At 41.6% G+C, this 16,312-nt stretch overlaps 1 protein-coding gene across 1 annotated transcript in view; it reads left to right on the plus strand.

Moving 5' to 3' along the window:
* Positions 1-438: 438 nt before the first annotated feature.
* The window catches only part of LOC124776483 (transmembrane protein 115-like), a 46,942-nt gene continuing 31,068 nt past the window's right edge, over positions 439-16,312 (plus strand). The window contains exon 1 of the mRNA XM_047251497.1: positions 439-1,263. Coding sequence (XP_047107453.1) covers positions 539-1,263 — 725 coding nt within the window. The 5' untranslated portion in view covers positions 439-538. The remainder of the gene's footprint in view (positions 1,264-16,312) is intronic.

A 16,312-nucleotide genomic window follows, 5' to 3' on the forward strand; every position in this document is an offset into this window, starting at 1 on the left:
TTACACACTATACTTGATTTCTGCCCTGTGCATAATGCTCCGGTTTCGTATTTCACAATATCCGAGACCTGTTAAAAGTTTTATCAGTGCTTCTTTGTTTTGTGCATGTGTTAAATGCACCTTTGCATGTATTAGAGAGTAAAACAGCGTAATTTTTTAATGTGCACTGATACCTGAGACATTCATTCTGCGAGTCCGGCCCCCTTATTTGACAGCTGCATGGTGTTGTTATATTGATTGCTCCGGCTTGTGCGGTGTAGGCTATGATTTGTAGAATATTTTCACGTCCCGTTTCGTTCCGTAACGTCCAGTTTGGCTCGACTTTAAGTACGCAATACAATAGGGATTGAAAAAGCAGTGACTTGACCATGGAATGACGATTTTATATCGATATTATTTATATTCTCAGTTGCAGGATCAAATTTACATTAAAAAGAGAAAAAGAAGCAATATCTCTGAACTCCGTAGCAGCTATAGATAAACATAAACATAGGATGTCCCATCTTTGCTGAATATTTGCATCAGAGATTTTAATGTCATGCCATGTTGGTTAAAAATGGCTTCTGTCAGAGGCTTCACGAAAAATATTCCCTTTATACGTCAGCAATTTGTCGCTCTTTTGGGAAATACGAGTCTGTCTGTTAAGTTTATATGTGTGGTGGTTTTGTGTTGTTACTTTTTCTCTTTTTCGGAAGAAGCTGTTCGTGTACTAAGTGTGACACCAGGCTACCTCCTGCCACCTGTGTTCTGGATATGGACAGCATTTACGTATTGTTTCCTTGAACTTCATTTCTGGGAAGTGTGTGTTGATATTATCACAGTAGGGTTGTGTGGAAAACTAATTGAACCGTTATGGGGTGCGTTTGAGATGATGACATTTTTTGCAATTACAAATATTGGTGTTGCCTTGTTAAGTGCTCTGTTTTATTTAATACTTTATATGTGTACATTTAATCCAGACCTGTTGTTTACCGTCCATATACATGGTTTGGCTGGTTATATTGCTGGTGTGTCAGTAGCCGTAAAGCAAATAATGCCTGATCACATTATTCTTAAGACACCTCTAGGAAAACTAACGAACAGGAACGTTCCTCTCAGTGTTTTATTCATGTCACTAGTGTTGTGGTTAATTGGACTACTGGAAGGCACATATCCGACTATGTTTATGTCTGGTTTGCTAGTAAGCTGGACATACCTAAGGTTTTACCAGTATCACACTAATGGAACGAGAGGAGATATTGCTGACAATTTCACCTTTGCAAGGTAAGCATCTGTGGCGTATCTATTATTTTGATTCTGCAGATACTGTAATGACTTGTTTAACTTGATGGAATACGTAAAAAAGTTAACATAACTAGGTGGCTATAGTTGTAGCCTGAATATTGTGAACATGCAGTGAGCTTATTTGTAAACAAACTGATTTAACTGAGACATCTAGATAGAAGTCTTGGCACCACTCACTTCATGCCAGAGACTAGCACTGATGTGGGTTTTTCCTGAACTAGATGTACACAAATTTTTATTTCTTCCATGAGAAGTGTCATTCTACAAATTGTGAGATAGGGCATTTTGGTCTTTATTTGGGCCATGCACTTAGCATCCAGTCAGTGAATAATTTGCCTGTTGTTAAGTGGAAATTTTAAAACTCTGTTAAAAAATATAACTGTTGGTGGGAAATTTTTCTTGTGGATCATATGTGGAAATTTGTGTGTGGTTCTACGTGACACCATGTATGATGCTATTAAGTGTTCGATATCACTTTGCCAAGTTATAAGCAAACTGTCACTTTTCATCCCAACCTTTACCTTGGAATAAGCCATAGATCAATCTGTCACACCCACCTTCATTCCAAAAATTAATACAGAGAAGCAAAAGAAATATAGCTAGTACTCTGTTCTCTTACTGTCTTTGCACGTATGATGTCAAAAACCATACCATCATTATGTACACGACAAAGATGCCCAATATCAGTAGGGTCAGTTGACCTGTGACTGGGCCTTATGCTTGAAAAGTAAATTGCATTGAGGATACACATTCCATGTCAAGTCAACCAAGCCATCTCACCAATCATCTTAGAGTTGAATGTAACTTTAAATATTTGTTCTCCCTACAGAGACAAGTAAACAAGTCATATTCTAACATTTCATCTCTCTTGATTTTCATTTTATGTGATTAAATGCATTAGGGCTTGTACTTGGATACATGAAAGAGATATTCTTTTACAATAAAAAAATTCAAGAACATGTGAAATGAGAAGTGAAGAATTAAAACTGTAAGTTAAAGAATTGTATTTGAGAGATGATACAAGTTGGAAAGCGCCTGGGAATTAAGGGACCAAAGACACAACTCGCACACACATATGGCCTCAGTCTCAGGCAGCTGAAGCCAGACTATGAGCAGCAGTGCATGATGGGAAAGGCAAGTGGGTGTTGGGGAGTAGGGAGGTGGCTGGGGCAGGGAGGGGGAGAGATAGCAGGGTCGAGGTTGGGGCCCATAAAGTGCTGCTTGAGGGAGCATACAGGGATGAGGTGGAGAGAGGGTAGAGCAGCTAGTTGCAGTTGGGAGGTCACAGTGGGAAGGGGGAGGGAAGATGGGGGGGGGGGGAGGAGTGTGTGGTAGCAGAATAGGAGAGATGTAAAAAGACTGAGGGTGTGTTGGTGGAATAGCGGGCTGTGTAGTGCTGGAATAGAACTGGGAAGGGGTAGATGGATAATACAGTGAATAACGAAGGTTAAGGCCAGGAGGGTTATGCAAGAGGAAAGAAAAGTCATTATTGTTGTGAGATGCTTTCCCTCTCCCCCCCCCCCCTCCACCTGCTCGTCATTTATTATCAGGAACTTCTTATGACACCATCTTGCTCCTTATTCCTGGAATTCACAGGTGTGGTTTTTTTTCTCAAGTTTGAGTAGCCACCCTTAAACTGGACCCTAGAACTTTTTCACTGGCCTATTTTCCTCTCTGTTTTCCTATGTCCTTGATTTTGTTCTTCCATTGATTACTAACATTCTGAGGTGTACAAGGCCTCTGGTATGACTAGTGTATTAATTTGGCATTGATGGAGATGTTTCTTTTGTTGCTGTGGTTCCATGTGAGTCTGTATGCTTTCTTCATTGGATGATAAGTTCAGTCCTGTTTTCTATGTAATCTCTCTCGGGTATTTAAAGCTTTCTGCTTGTAGAATTGGAGACAAGGACAACGAAAAGACTGTTACACATCGAGCTTTCAGCCAGAACCTTCTTCAGAAAAGAAAACACACACGCATTCACACAAGGAGGCATGCCTAACTTGCACATGACTTCTATTTCCGGGTACTGTGGCAAGAATGCAACTCTCATGTTGAACGAAAGCAGCAATCCCGGGTGGCAAAGCGAAAGGGGGTATGGGTCGAGGCAGAGAAGAGTGCTGTCTGGTGGAGTGTGCAGGGACTAGAGACAGCCAGGTGTAGTGTTGGGAAGCTGTGAGGGATGGGAACCAAAAAGGAGAGGAGCAAAGAAGGCGAAAAAATCAGTGGGTGCATTGGCAGTGAGTGGTACACAATGAGGGTGAGGGATATGAATTGGGAGGAGATGGCAGGACATAGGGGATAGGAAGTGGTGGGTGGAGGGTGTGGGCACAGTAGGTTACTATAGGTTGAGGCCAGGATAGTTTTAGGGGTGGAAGGTGTGATTTACAACTCCCATCAGCACATTTCAGAAAAGCTGGTGGTGGAGGGGAGGATCCAGATGGCCTGGGTTGTGAAGCAGCTATTGGAAGCTAGCATGATATGTTCAGCGGCATGTTGTGCCACAGGGTGCTCCACTTTGCTCTTGGTAACAGTTTGTCAGTGGCTAGTTATGATGGTGGACTGCTTGTTGGCAGGCATAACAGTGTAAAAGGATGAGCAGTGATTGCAGCAGAGCTGGTATAGTATAAGGATGCTTTCACAGGTCCCCTGTCTCTGCTGGATAGGATATGTCTGTGACAGAACTAGAACAGGAAGATCTTCGTGGATTGGGCAGGTCTGCACCTGAATCATCCATAAGGATATGCTCCTTGTTGCAAGAGGTTGGGATTGGAAGTGGCATAGGGATGGACCAGGATATTGTGGACCTTGTGTGGGTGATGTAGCGCCTCGTAGACAACTGCCATTCCTTCCACACCAAAAAATTGGTTCCACATAGCCTGGCCACCAGGGGACAGTGTATCTGAAGTGACGAGAACTCTTGTCCAGTATGCTGAGGGTCTCACAAAGGTCTTGACAGATTGGTACTATCCCACAGAGACAGTTCACAAACAGATTTCCTGTGCCATATCCTTGCATGACCCCCAAGAACCAGCTACGTGGGACCACTCCCTTTATGACCCACTGCTGCCTCAGGCAGGATCAGTTTAACCACATCCTTTGTGAGGGCTTTGTCTATCATCCTACTCAGATAAAATGGACATCCTACCCAAGATTCTTCCTACCCTCCTAAAATGATGTTCTGTCACCCACCCAACCTCCACAACATCCTTGTTCATCCCTACACCACTCCCAGTTCCAACCCCCTTGCAAAAGGGATCATGTCCCTGTGGAAGACCCAGATGCAGGACCTACCCAATCTACCCATCCGGCACTTCCTATTCCAGTCCTGCCACATGCTTGGTCAACCCCATCAGAGGCAGCCATGTCATACACCAGCTCGATTGCAATCATTGCATAACCTTTTATATTGGTGTGGATACCAAACAACTCCATCAGCATGAATGGCCACCCCCCCCCACCCCCCCCCCCCCCCCCCAAATGTGGACAAGAGCAAATTGGATCACCCTGTGGCACAACTTGCAGCTGAGCACAACATACTTCCTTTCAGTGGCTGTGCACAATCCAGGTCATCTGGATCGTCTCCTCTGCAACCAGCTTTTCTGAACTGCACAGTTAGGAGTCATTCTTACAACACATTATCCACCCCCAAAATTATCCCAGCCTCAACCTATGGAAACCTACTGTTCCCAGACCCTCTACCCAACTCTTTCCACCCCATATACCTTATCATCTCCTCCCACTTGTGAGTGTTGATATTTTTTTCTGATTTTAAGGTGAAATGTGTTACAGAGTCCAGTATTGATCTGTATAGTACAGATTCAGTTTCGAAGAGTTTGAGATATTTTTCTGGAATTATTATAGCTGGTTTGCTCTTGTACAGTATATAGTTTTCCAATTAACAGTTGTTCTCGTTATTATGTTTCCTGAATTGCTAGTATTTTGATATTGTATTTATCCCTGGTATTTATCAGTTGTTTAAATTTACCTAGTTTCTGTAATGTGTTCCTGTTGAGCATTCCCGTGTAAAATATACTCTTAGTCTTGAGAGTTTTTGAGAAGCTCTGATTCTTTTCTTCATGACATTTTGGATCCCCCTAAATCTGATGATCAGGTGAGTTACCCAGTCTTATTGACTGGGGCCCAGAGTAGTGGATTTTTTTCCATTTTTCTGTATTGTAACTTAGTGCAATGCCTTGTGATTATTCAGTGTCACAGAAAACTGAAGTTCATGTCAACTACTAACAAAGTAAGATCCATTTTTGTCACACCTCTAATAAAGAGATGTAATCTGATTATCTCTGTAGCCATCATACATTTGTGCTTGCTGTGTTGTGTTTGGAAATACCTATTCATTGTTCATCTCTCTTGAGTACTAATAAATGTACCAGTACATAAGATTCCCTACTCTAACTACCTCATTGCAAATCTATCCACATGTCACAACCTGAAGTAGGGGAATGTACCCATGGATATTAAGGGGTTTTGTTGGATCATCATGTAACACCTTTAATACAGAACATAGAAGAGAATCAAATTTTAATGTGATAATATCCAATATAAGATGGCATAATTGGAAGAATTTCCAGGAACAAACTGTTTTTCTCAACATCAGGGTGTTAATATAGCTAAAGGAAGGTACTCCTGGTGACTGCCAGGCAGGTCTTGACTGCACTGATACCGTTCATAAACACTTTTACAATAAAAAATACAAAATAATATATTGATCAACATTAATTTAGCACAGATAATATGCAGCTTTATCAAAAGAAGTCGAGACAAAAAGGAAAGAAGAAAAGATATAACCACAAACAAAACAGAAAAAAATACTAAAACTTAAAAATCAATTCAAAAATTACATAAAAACAAAAAATGAAACCCTATCCAACAAAGTTTGACACTGTGCACAGAAATAAAATTAGGCCCTACCACACCTGTCAACACAATTTTAAAAAAATCCTTAAACCCACCATCACAACCAATGTTATCCTCCATTCCAAAAGCCAATGAATCCATTTCCTGTCAACAAACCAAACGGAAAACAAAATCTTAAAAGGAAAAAAACACACAATAAAATTAAAATAAAAAACTTAATATAAAGCTTTGAGAGATGAAATAGTGAAGGCAGCAGAGGATCAAGTAGGTAAAAAGACGAGGGCTGGTAGAAGTCCTTGGGTAACAGAAGATATATTGAATGTAATTGATGAAAGGAGAAAATATAAAATGCAGTAAATGAAGCAGGCAAAAAGGAATACAAACGTCTCAAAAATGAGATTGACAGGAGGAGCAAACTGGCTAAGGAGGGATGGCTAGAGGACAAATGTAAGGATGTAGAGGCATACATCTACATCTACATTTATACTCCGCAAGCCACCCAACGGTGTGTGGCGGAGGGCACTTTACGTGCCACTGTCATTACCTCTCTTTCCTGTTCCAGTCGCGTATGGTTCGCGGGAAGAACGACTGCACGCGATGCAAAGCGCCTCTCTTGCAGAGTCTGCCACTTGAGTTTGTTAAACATCTCCGTAATGCTATCACGGTTACCAAATAACCCTGTGACGAAACGCGCCTCTCTTCTTTGGATCTTCACTATCTCCTCCGTCAACCCGATCTGGTACAGATCCCACACTGATGAGCAATACTCAAGTATAGGTCGAACGAGTGTTTTGTATAAGCCACCTCCTTTGTTGATGGACAACATTTTCTAAGGACTCTCCCAATGAATCTCAACCTGGTACCCCGCCTTACCAACAATTAATTTTATATGATCATTCCACTTCAAATCGTTCCGCACGCATACTCCCAGGTATTTTACAGAAGTAACTGCTACCTGTGTTTGTTCCGCTATCATACAATAAAGGATCCTTCTTTCTATGTATTCGCAATACATTACATTTGTCTATGTTAAGGGTCAGTTCCAACTCCCTGCACCAAGTGCCTATCTGCTGCAGATCTTCCTGCACTTCGCTACAATTTTCTAATGCTCCAACTTCTCTGTATACTACAGCATCATCCGCGAAAAGCCGCATGGAACTTCTGACACTATCTACTAGGTCATTTATATATATTGTGAAAAGCAATGATCCCATAACACTCCCCTGTGGCACGCCAGAGGTTACTTTAACGTCTGTAGATGTCTCTCCATTGATAACAACATGCTGTGTTCTGTTTGCTAAAAACTCTTCAATCCAGCCACACAGCTGGTCTGATATTCCGTAGGCTCTTACTTTGTTTATCAGGCGACAGTGCGGAACTGTATCGAATGCCTTCCGGAAGTCAAGAAAAATAGCATCTACCTGGGAGCCTGTATCTAATATTTTCTGGGTCTCATGAACAAATAAAGCGAGTTGGGTCTCACACGATCGCTGTTTCTGGAATCCATGTTGATTCCTACATAGTAGATTCTGGGTTTCCAAAAACAACATGATACTCAAGCAAAAATCCTGTTCCAAAATTCTACAACAGATCGACGTCAGAGATATAGGTCTATAGTTTTGCGCATCTGCTCGATGACCCTTCTTGAAGACTGGGACTACCTGTGCTCTTTTCCAATCATTTGGAACCTTCCGTTCCTCTAGAGACTTGCGGTACACGGCTGTTAGGAGGGGGGCAAGTTCTTTCGTGTACTCTGTGTAGAATCGAATTGGTATCCTGTCAGGTCCAGTGGACTTTCATCTGTTGAGTGATTCCAGTTGCTTGTCTATTCCTTGGACACTTATTTCGATGTCAGCCATTTTTTCGTTTGTGCGAGGATTTAGAGAAGGAACTGCAGTGCGGTCTTCCTCTGTGAAACAGCTTTGGAAAAAGGTGTTTAGTATTTCAGCTTTACATACATCACTAGGGGTGAGATAGATACTGCCTACAGGAAAATTAAGAGAACTACTTGTATGAAGATTGAGAGCTCAGATGGAAAACCAGTTCTAAGCAAAGAAGGGGAAGCAGAAAGGTGGAAGGAGTACATAGAGGGTCTATACAAGGGCATGCACTGGAAAGCAATATTATGGAAATGAAAGAGGACATAGATGAAGATGAAATAGGGGATATGATACGGCGTGACGAGTTTGACAGAGCACTGAAAGACCTGAATCGAAACAGGGCCCCGGGAGTAGACAACATTCCATTACAACTACTGATAGCCTTGGGAGAGCCAGCCCTGACAAAACTCTACCATCAGGTGAGCAAGATGTATGAGACAGACAAAATACCCTCAGTCTTCGAGAAGAATATAATATTTCCAAACCCAAAGAAAGCAGGTGTTGACAGGTGTGAAAATTACCGAACTACCAATTTAATAAGTTGCAACTGCAAAATACTAACACGAATTCTTTACAGATGAATGGAAAAGCTGGTACAAGCTGACCTTGGGGAAGATCAGTTTGGATTCCATAGAAATGTTGGAACATGAGAGGCAATACTGACCCTACGTCTTATCTTAGAAGATAGATTAAGGAAAGGCAAACCTACCTTTCTAGCATTTGTAGAGTTAGAGAAAGCTTTTGTCAGTGTTGACTGGAATACTCTCCTTCAAATTCTGAAGCTGGCCGGGGTAAAATACAGGGAGCGAAAGGCTATTTACAATTTGTACAGAAACCAGATGGCAGTTATAAGAGTCGAGGGGCATGAAAGGGAAGCAGTGGTTGGGAAGGGAGTGAGACAGGGTTGTAGCATATACCCGGTGTTATTCAAGCAGTTAAGGAAACAAAAGAAAAATTAATTAAAACCCATGGAGAAGAAATTAAAACTTTGAAGTTTGCCAATGAAGTTGTAATTCTGTCAGAAATGGCAAAGAACCTGGAAGAACAGTTAAACAGAATGGACAATCTCTTGAGACTAGGATATGAGATCAGCATCAACAAAAGCAAAATGAGGATAATGGAATATAGTCTAATTAAATCAGGTGATGCTGAGGGAATTAGATTAGGAAATGACACACTTAAAGTAGTAGATGTGTTTTTCTGTGTGGGGAGCAAAATAACTGATGCTGGTTGAAGTAGAGAGGATATAAAATGTAGCCTGGTAATGGTGAGGAAAGAATTTCTGAAGAAGAGAAATTTGTTAACATCGAGTACAGATTTAAGTGCCAGGAAGTCTTTTCTGAAAGTATTTGTATGGAGCGTAGCCATGTATGGAAGTGGAACATGGATGATAAATAGTTGAAACAAGAAGAGAATAGAAGCTTTTGAAATGTGGTGCTACAGAAGAATGCTGAAGATTAGGTGGATAGATCATGTAACTAATGAGGAGGTACTGAACTGGGGAGAAGAGGAATTTATGGCACAACTTGACTAGAAGAAGGGATCGATTGGTAGGACATGTTCTGAGGCATCAAGGGATCACCTATTTAGTATTGGAGGGCAGCGTGGAGGGTAAAAATTGTAGAGGGAGACCAAGAGCTAAATACACTAAGCAGATTCAGAAGGATGTAGGTTGTAGTAGGTACTTCGAGATGAAGAAGCTTGCACAGCATAGGGTAGCATGGAAAGCTGCAACAGACCAGTTTCTGGACTGAAGACCACAATAACAACAGCAATATAAAAATTACAGAAATAAGGAAAACTAATAATCTAAACTACCCCCTACCATTCAACTAATACCCTCAGCCTATGTGTTCTCCCTATTAATTTAAATACATAACTTTTTGGATGAATGAGTAACAAATAGGGACACACTTCCACCAGCAATACTCATAAAGAAGTGTTGGGAAAATGTGAGTGTGCCCCCCCCCCCCCATTAAAAAATAAAAAATAAAATAAAAAAAAAAACAGTGTTCGCAGCTCTCCCAGTACATTTCCATCATATTCTTGCAAGCCCTCTTCTCATAATTCTTGAACTCAACCCTATGATTAGCAGCTAAATGATAAAATGACTGTAATCTCTCCTTCCCAACCTCTCAAATGAAACAAGCCCATCTGACACTAGTGTACACTCCCCACCCACCCCTTCTCCTCAGAGATGTGTTGGTTAGCACACTGTATTCACATTCAGGAGAGTGACAGTTGAAATCCTTGTCCAACCATCCAGATTTAGATTTTGTGTGACTTCCTTAGTCTCTTAAGTCACATAGTGTTTGGTCTGGACTTTTTGCTGGCCACTCATGAGGTCTGTATCTTTCCAACCATTATCTTCTCATCCAATCACACATGCATATTATTTTCAAAGTGGCGTGGTGTGCCATCTTTCATAAAAGTAATGTCTTTGATGTTATTCAATGCAGGTACTGTGGGCCACACATAATTTTCGAGCAGCTGTGTTTAGCACTCTGCCTTCATTGTGTCACACAGGATAAATGGCATGATAACATGTGTGGCAGTCATTCCACACCACCCGGTCACTTTTGCGTGTGATGGCATCTTCTCCACCATAATACCAGGATCCTGTTCTGCTCAATAATGGCAACTCTGTCAATTGATGAAACATCCCATGTGGGATATGGTCTTGTCACTCCAGATGATTTAGTTAAACAGTTGAGGCCAATCTTCATGACAACTCAGTATTAACTCAATTAGGTTTTCATGTTTGATAATTCAATTCTGTACGCAAGATCTGACATACCACATACTTTGTGAGTCCACTTTCACTTGCTGCCTGACGTGTTAATTTTGAAGAGCTGTGGATACAAATACTTCCTTCACATTTGCCACTTTATCATCAGACTGAGACATGGATGGATGACCAGTTTTTATTGCACCTTTTACTGAGCCTACGGTCATTACGTTTCTGTGACAATTCTTTGTTATCTCTGGATAAATTGTGGCATTGACGCCATTCACAGTACACCACCATCTCTGCACCACGACAACAGAATTGCACACTTCATAATATGCAGCAGTCTATGCCCTCTGTTGAACAGTGAGGCGAACAAGGAACATTTTTAATTGCTATGTGCAGCTCCTTTCATGGCCACCAGCTGATGTATGCCTGCACAGTGACTGCAGAAATCCAAACCTTATGTAATAACCTTTATGTGCACACTATTTCCATGTACACACTATTTCAGTTACAATATCAAAACTCTACAGGTGTTTTATAATTTGTAATTATGTCCCAAACACCCAGTGTGTAAAGCAGCTTGTGTCTGTCTGTGTGTGTGTGTGTGTGTGTGTGTGTGTGTGTGTGTGTGTGGACGCCAAGCATTTTCTCCAAAAGTCTTTGATCAATTTAACTGAAATTGTGTACAAACAGCACACCCAATGAGTATCATCACTGTGGGGGATAGAAGCTCCTAGCTCTAACAGGAGCAGAGATATGGGCAAAAAATTGATTTTCGGGCCCTGATGTGAAGGCCCTGCTGTGCAGGAATAGTATTGGCCTACCTTATCGACCTGTTTGCCTGGGCAGCCTACACATTAGAGGCAGAAAACTGTTTTCAAGTACCTGATGCATAGACTGCTCTGAATGACATGCATATTGAGAGAGTAGTATCAACGTGGTTTATTGACCTTTTGCAGGGCACAGCTGGTAGAAGTTTGAGATGGAGAGAGTAGGGGATGGGCAGAGAGAGGTACAGGAGGAAATGGATAGGGAGAAAGGACAGCGGGGGAGGGGGGGGGGACACATATAGGGAAGGACAGGAGGGTCAGAGGGAGGGGGAAGAGGAGATGGAGGAGATGAATAAAGGGAGGTGGGAGGATGAAGGAGGGAGAGAGAGAGAGAGAGAGAGAGAGAGAGAGAGAGAGAGAGAGAGAGAGAGAGAGGGAGGAAGAGGTGGACACAGAGAGGGGACTGGAACAACTCTGAAAACTACCTCTGAACATCCCCCATTACAAAACAGCTGCCTGGGCAACTATACTTAACAGACTCCCCACAAACAGTCTGCTCACTCCATCCTGTTTCATGCACTACAAAAGAAATGGATGATTTGTAACAAAAATGAAAAGTTAATGTAATAATGGATGGAATTGAAAGTCTCGACTTCTCATATCACGTGTCACTTTGAAGAGACCATCACACACAATCTCTGTGACACATCCACTTGTATTCTCCAAATGGCATTTTTGGCAAGACTTTTGTCAGCTGAATAACTCAACCACCTATATGGTATTTATAGTACCCTCCAGGGTAGCCGAGAGCACTAACGCGCTGCTTCCTGGACTCGGGTAGGCGCGCCGGCCCAAGATCGAATCGGCCCGGGGGATTAACGACGAGGGCCGATGTGCCGGCCAGCCTGGGTGTGGTTTTTATGCGGTTTTCCACATCCCACTAGGTGAATACTGGGCTGGCTCCTATGTTCCTCCTCCGTTACACGGCTGGCAGACATCTGCACACTTTCGTACTATTCCATGGATTACACTCGATGCAGACAGTTGGGGTACACTAATTCCGTCCCAGGGGGCACGGGGTGGCGGCAGGAAGGGCATCCAACCACCCCTTAAACTTTAACATGCCAAATCCGAATAACGATGGCTGAGCCTGCGTAATTGCGGGACGAGGCTCAAGTGATAGAATAGATATATAGTATTTACAGTACTCAGGTATTACACCACATTTTTGCAGGAAGTCAATGGCCGTAGCCATATTTGCTGTCCTCTCCCACTATGTGCAGCTATTGATCTTCACATTCAAGCCCATAACCAAAATAACACAGTGTTCCAACATGAGTGTAATCACCATGGTACTCATAACAAGACTAAGTTCTAATGTAACACACCCATAGGCCACAAATCAAAGTGCCTTCTGCTAAGAGAGCACAAACTAACACAACAAGTGCCCCATACAAACCATGCAAAAGCTAGCACTACAAGTGCTACCCAACAAGACAAACATTTGAATGCAACATACAAGCTTGTCGTCATCAAACACAATCACATTATACATAGAAGAGCCAAAGAAACTATTACACTTGCCTAATATCATGTAGGATCCCCCATGAGCACGCAGAAGTGCCGCAACACAACATGGCATCTGATGTAGTGCTGGAGAGAACTGACGCAATGAATCCTGCAGGGCTGTCCGTAAATCCATAAGCGTACGAGGGGGGTTGGGGGGGAACTCTTCTGAACATTGCAAGGCATCCCACGTATGCTCAATAATGTTCATGTTTGGAGAGTTTGGCGGCCATCGGAAGTGTTTAAGAAGTCAGAAGAGTGTTCCTGGAGCCACTCAGTAGCAATTCTGGACGTATGGGGTGTCATATTGTCCTGCTGGAATTGCCCAAGTCCGTCGGAATGCACAAAGCACATGAATGGATGCAGGTGATCAAATAGGATGCTTACATACATGTCACCTATCAGTGCCGTGTCTAGACGCATCAGGGGTCCCATATCACCCCATCTGCACACACTCTACACCATTACAGAGCCTCCACCAGCTTGAACAATTCCCTGCTGACATGCAGGATCCATGGATTCATGAGGTTGTCTCCATCCCCGTACACATCCATCCACTTGATACAATTTGAAAAGAGACTTGTTCAACCAGGCAACATATTTCCAGTCATCAACGGTCCGATGTCAGTGTTGACAGGCCCTGGCAGGCATAATGCTTTGTGTCGTACAGTCGTCAAGGGTACACGAGTGGGCCTTCAGCTCCGAAAGCCCTTATCAATGATGTTTCATTGAGTCGTTTGCATGCTGACACTTGTTGATAGCCCAGCATTGAAAACTGCAGCAATTTGCAGAAGAGTTGCGCTTCTGTCATGTTGAATGATTCTCTTAATTGTTGTGGGTCCGTTCTTGTGGGATCTTTTCTGGCCACAGCGATGTTGGGGTTTGATGTTTTACCAGATTCCTGATATTCCTGATATATCACTTGTGAAATGGTCATATGGGAAAATCCCCACTTCATTGCTACCTTGGAGATGCTGTGTTCCATTGCTTGTGCGCTGACTATAACACCACATTCAGACTCACTTAAATCTTGATAACCTGCCATTTTAGCAGCAGTAATCGATCTAACAACTGCTCCAGATACTTGTTGTCTTCTGTAGGCATTGCTGACTGCAGCACCATATTCTGCCTGTTTACATATCTCTGTATTTGAATATGCATGCCTGTACCAGTTTTCTTGGTGCTTCAGTGTATTATGACTCAAAGCTGACAGGTGGTATTGAATGCTAGAATTCATACGAATCTTCTAAAATTTTAATTTTATATTTTTTAAATTTTGCTCGTTGATGTGAGGAAAAGCAAGGTTGAGTGTTACACCTACAACATACTTCAATTTCCTTAAGCAGCAGTACATTTTGTCACTAAGCATGCAAGGGATGGGGATCATATGGTCCTTGCATTCGTGGCTTTATGGACAATGAAAGCTGACACTTTATCATGCTTGACAACATTCCAACTAACGAACAGAATGGAGTCAATACAGTGATCAGATATGAATGGTTTATTATGGTCATATTGTCAAGATGACAGATGTCCCATGCCATGATTACTTTACTCAATTCAATAATTGCTTGTGGCTTCATTTGTTTATCTTCAAGCGATTGGTTTTGCAAACCTATCACTGTTGCAGCAGCTTGTTCAGTACTAGCTGAAATGCCACACCATGACATCTGTTTTCATGAGAGTAATCATTCTGCTCCTTTGAATTCGTTTGTATGCTGATAGTGTGTCTGTTGACCTCAAAGTATAGCCTATACTGTCACTGACTTTCACATTTTCACTTCCTTTGACAGTTTATTGCTGAATGAGTTTGATATGACACTGACCTTTTCTGTCACACGCGAAAGCGTACTGCTAGGCATACATCTAGACTGCCTCCCCTGCAACCTGAATTGCTAATTATAGATACACTGTTCTAAGCAACCTTCTTTGTGAATGTAGCTAGCAATTTTCAAATACTCTGATGTATAGACATCCCTTGAAACCCAATGCACAAGGACTAATAGGTATTGAGGTGAAAAGTCTGCACGCTTTGTGACATGGTTGCTTTACAACTGAATCAAGGTTACTGAGGCAATTGGTGCTCTGCTTAAGTGAACTGTCATGTCATTAGTATATAATCCAGTGATTGGCTGAAATAAGATATGTTGTCTGAGGTCATAGTCACTGCTTTGAATACTGTATAATGAAGAGAGAGAGACCATGTCTTTGTCAATTTTTATGTTTATTCAAACTATTGATTTTCACATTCATTACAGGTCATTAGCATCTAATTACTGCAAATCACAGTTCATCAATATAGCAGATATACACATAAAACACTAAATTGTAAGTGTGTACTGATACCAAGCAAGCTGAGAGAGTTGATGTGCGAGTTCTCGCTATTGGCCTTTAAAAAAATTGAAATGGAGAATTGCAACATCATTTGATTGTGCCAAAACCAGTACAATGTTACAAAAAGAGAAGTGAGAGGGTCTTGTTATGGCTTACAAGATACTGAATGCAGTGATAAAGCTGTATTTGGGCAATCTTAATGACTGCCTCATACCAACAAATAGCAACATTGTTCAGAACAGATATGAATACATGTAGCCTAATGTCTGTGGCCTCAGCTTAAGTAGATGTGTTATAGACTTTCATCAGCTAAAGCCATCAAAGAATTGTGGGCATAATGGATGGATACTACTGTCACAGAAGTAGAAAATATCATGAAATAGTAAATAGTCTATCAGAAAAAGTTAGAGCATCTGTGCATTTGTTAGATGAGCCTTTAATGACTGGATACATCTGACTTACGACTGCTCTTTTTATACCAAACTCAGTGAGTTGTGCCAAACACCAGGTGTCAGTGCTTTTTTTGTATGTAAAGATGAGTACACCTACTGTAGATATTGGTCACCAGCTTACTAAGCAGTAACAATGTATATCCATACCAACAAAGACAAGAAAAAGATCTAGCCTGTTTGTGAAACTGAGTTTTATTCTGTCATAACATATGAATTTATTTTTCAACACTGAACTTTGTTCATTATTTTCAAGTAAATCCGTACCCTGTTGTGCAATTCTGGGAAGTCTATATGAAATATTGGTACCCATCTATTACTGTCATAACTTCTTATTTGATCAGAATGTTTTGTAGCCACAAATTCACTTTTCAAATCCTGTAGCTTGTAGCTTTACCATTGCTAAAAGACCTTTGTGGATA

Source organism: Schistocerca piceifrons, chromosome 2 (genome assembly GCF_021461385.2).
Source record: "Schistocerca piceifrons isolate TAMUIC-IGC-003096 chromosome 2, iqSchPice1.1, whole genome shotgun sequence".
NCBI lineage: Eukaryota > Metazoa > Arthropoda > Insecta > Orthoptera > Acrididae > Schistocerca > Schistocerca piceifrons.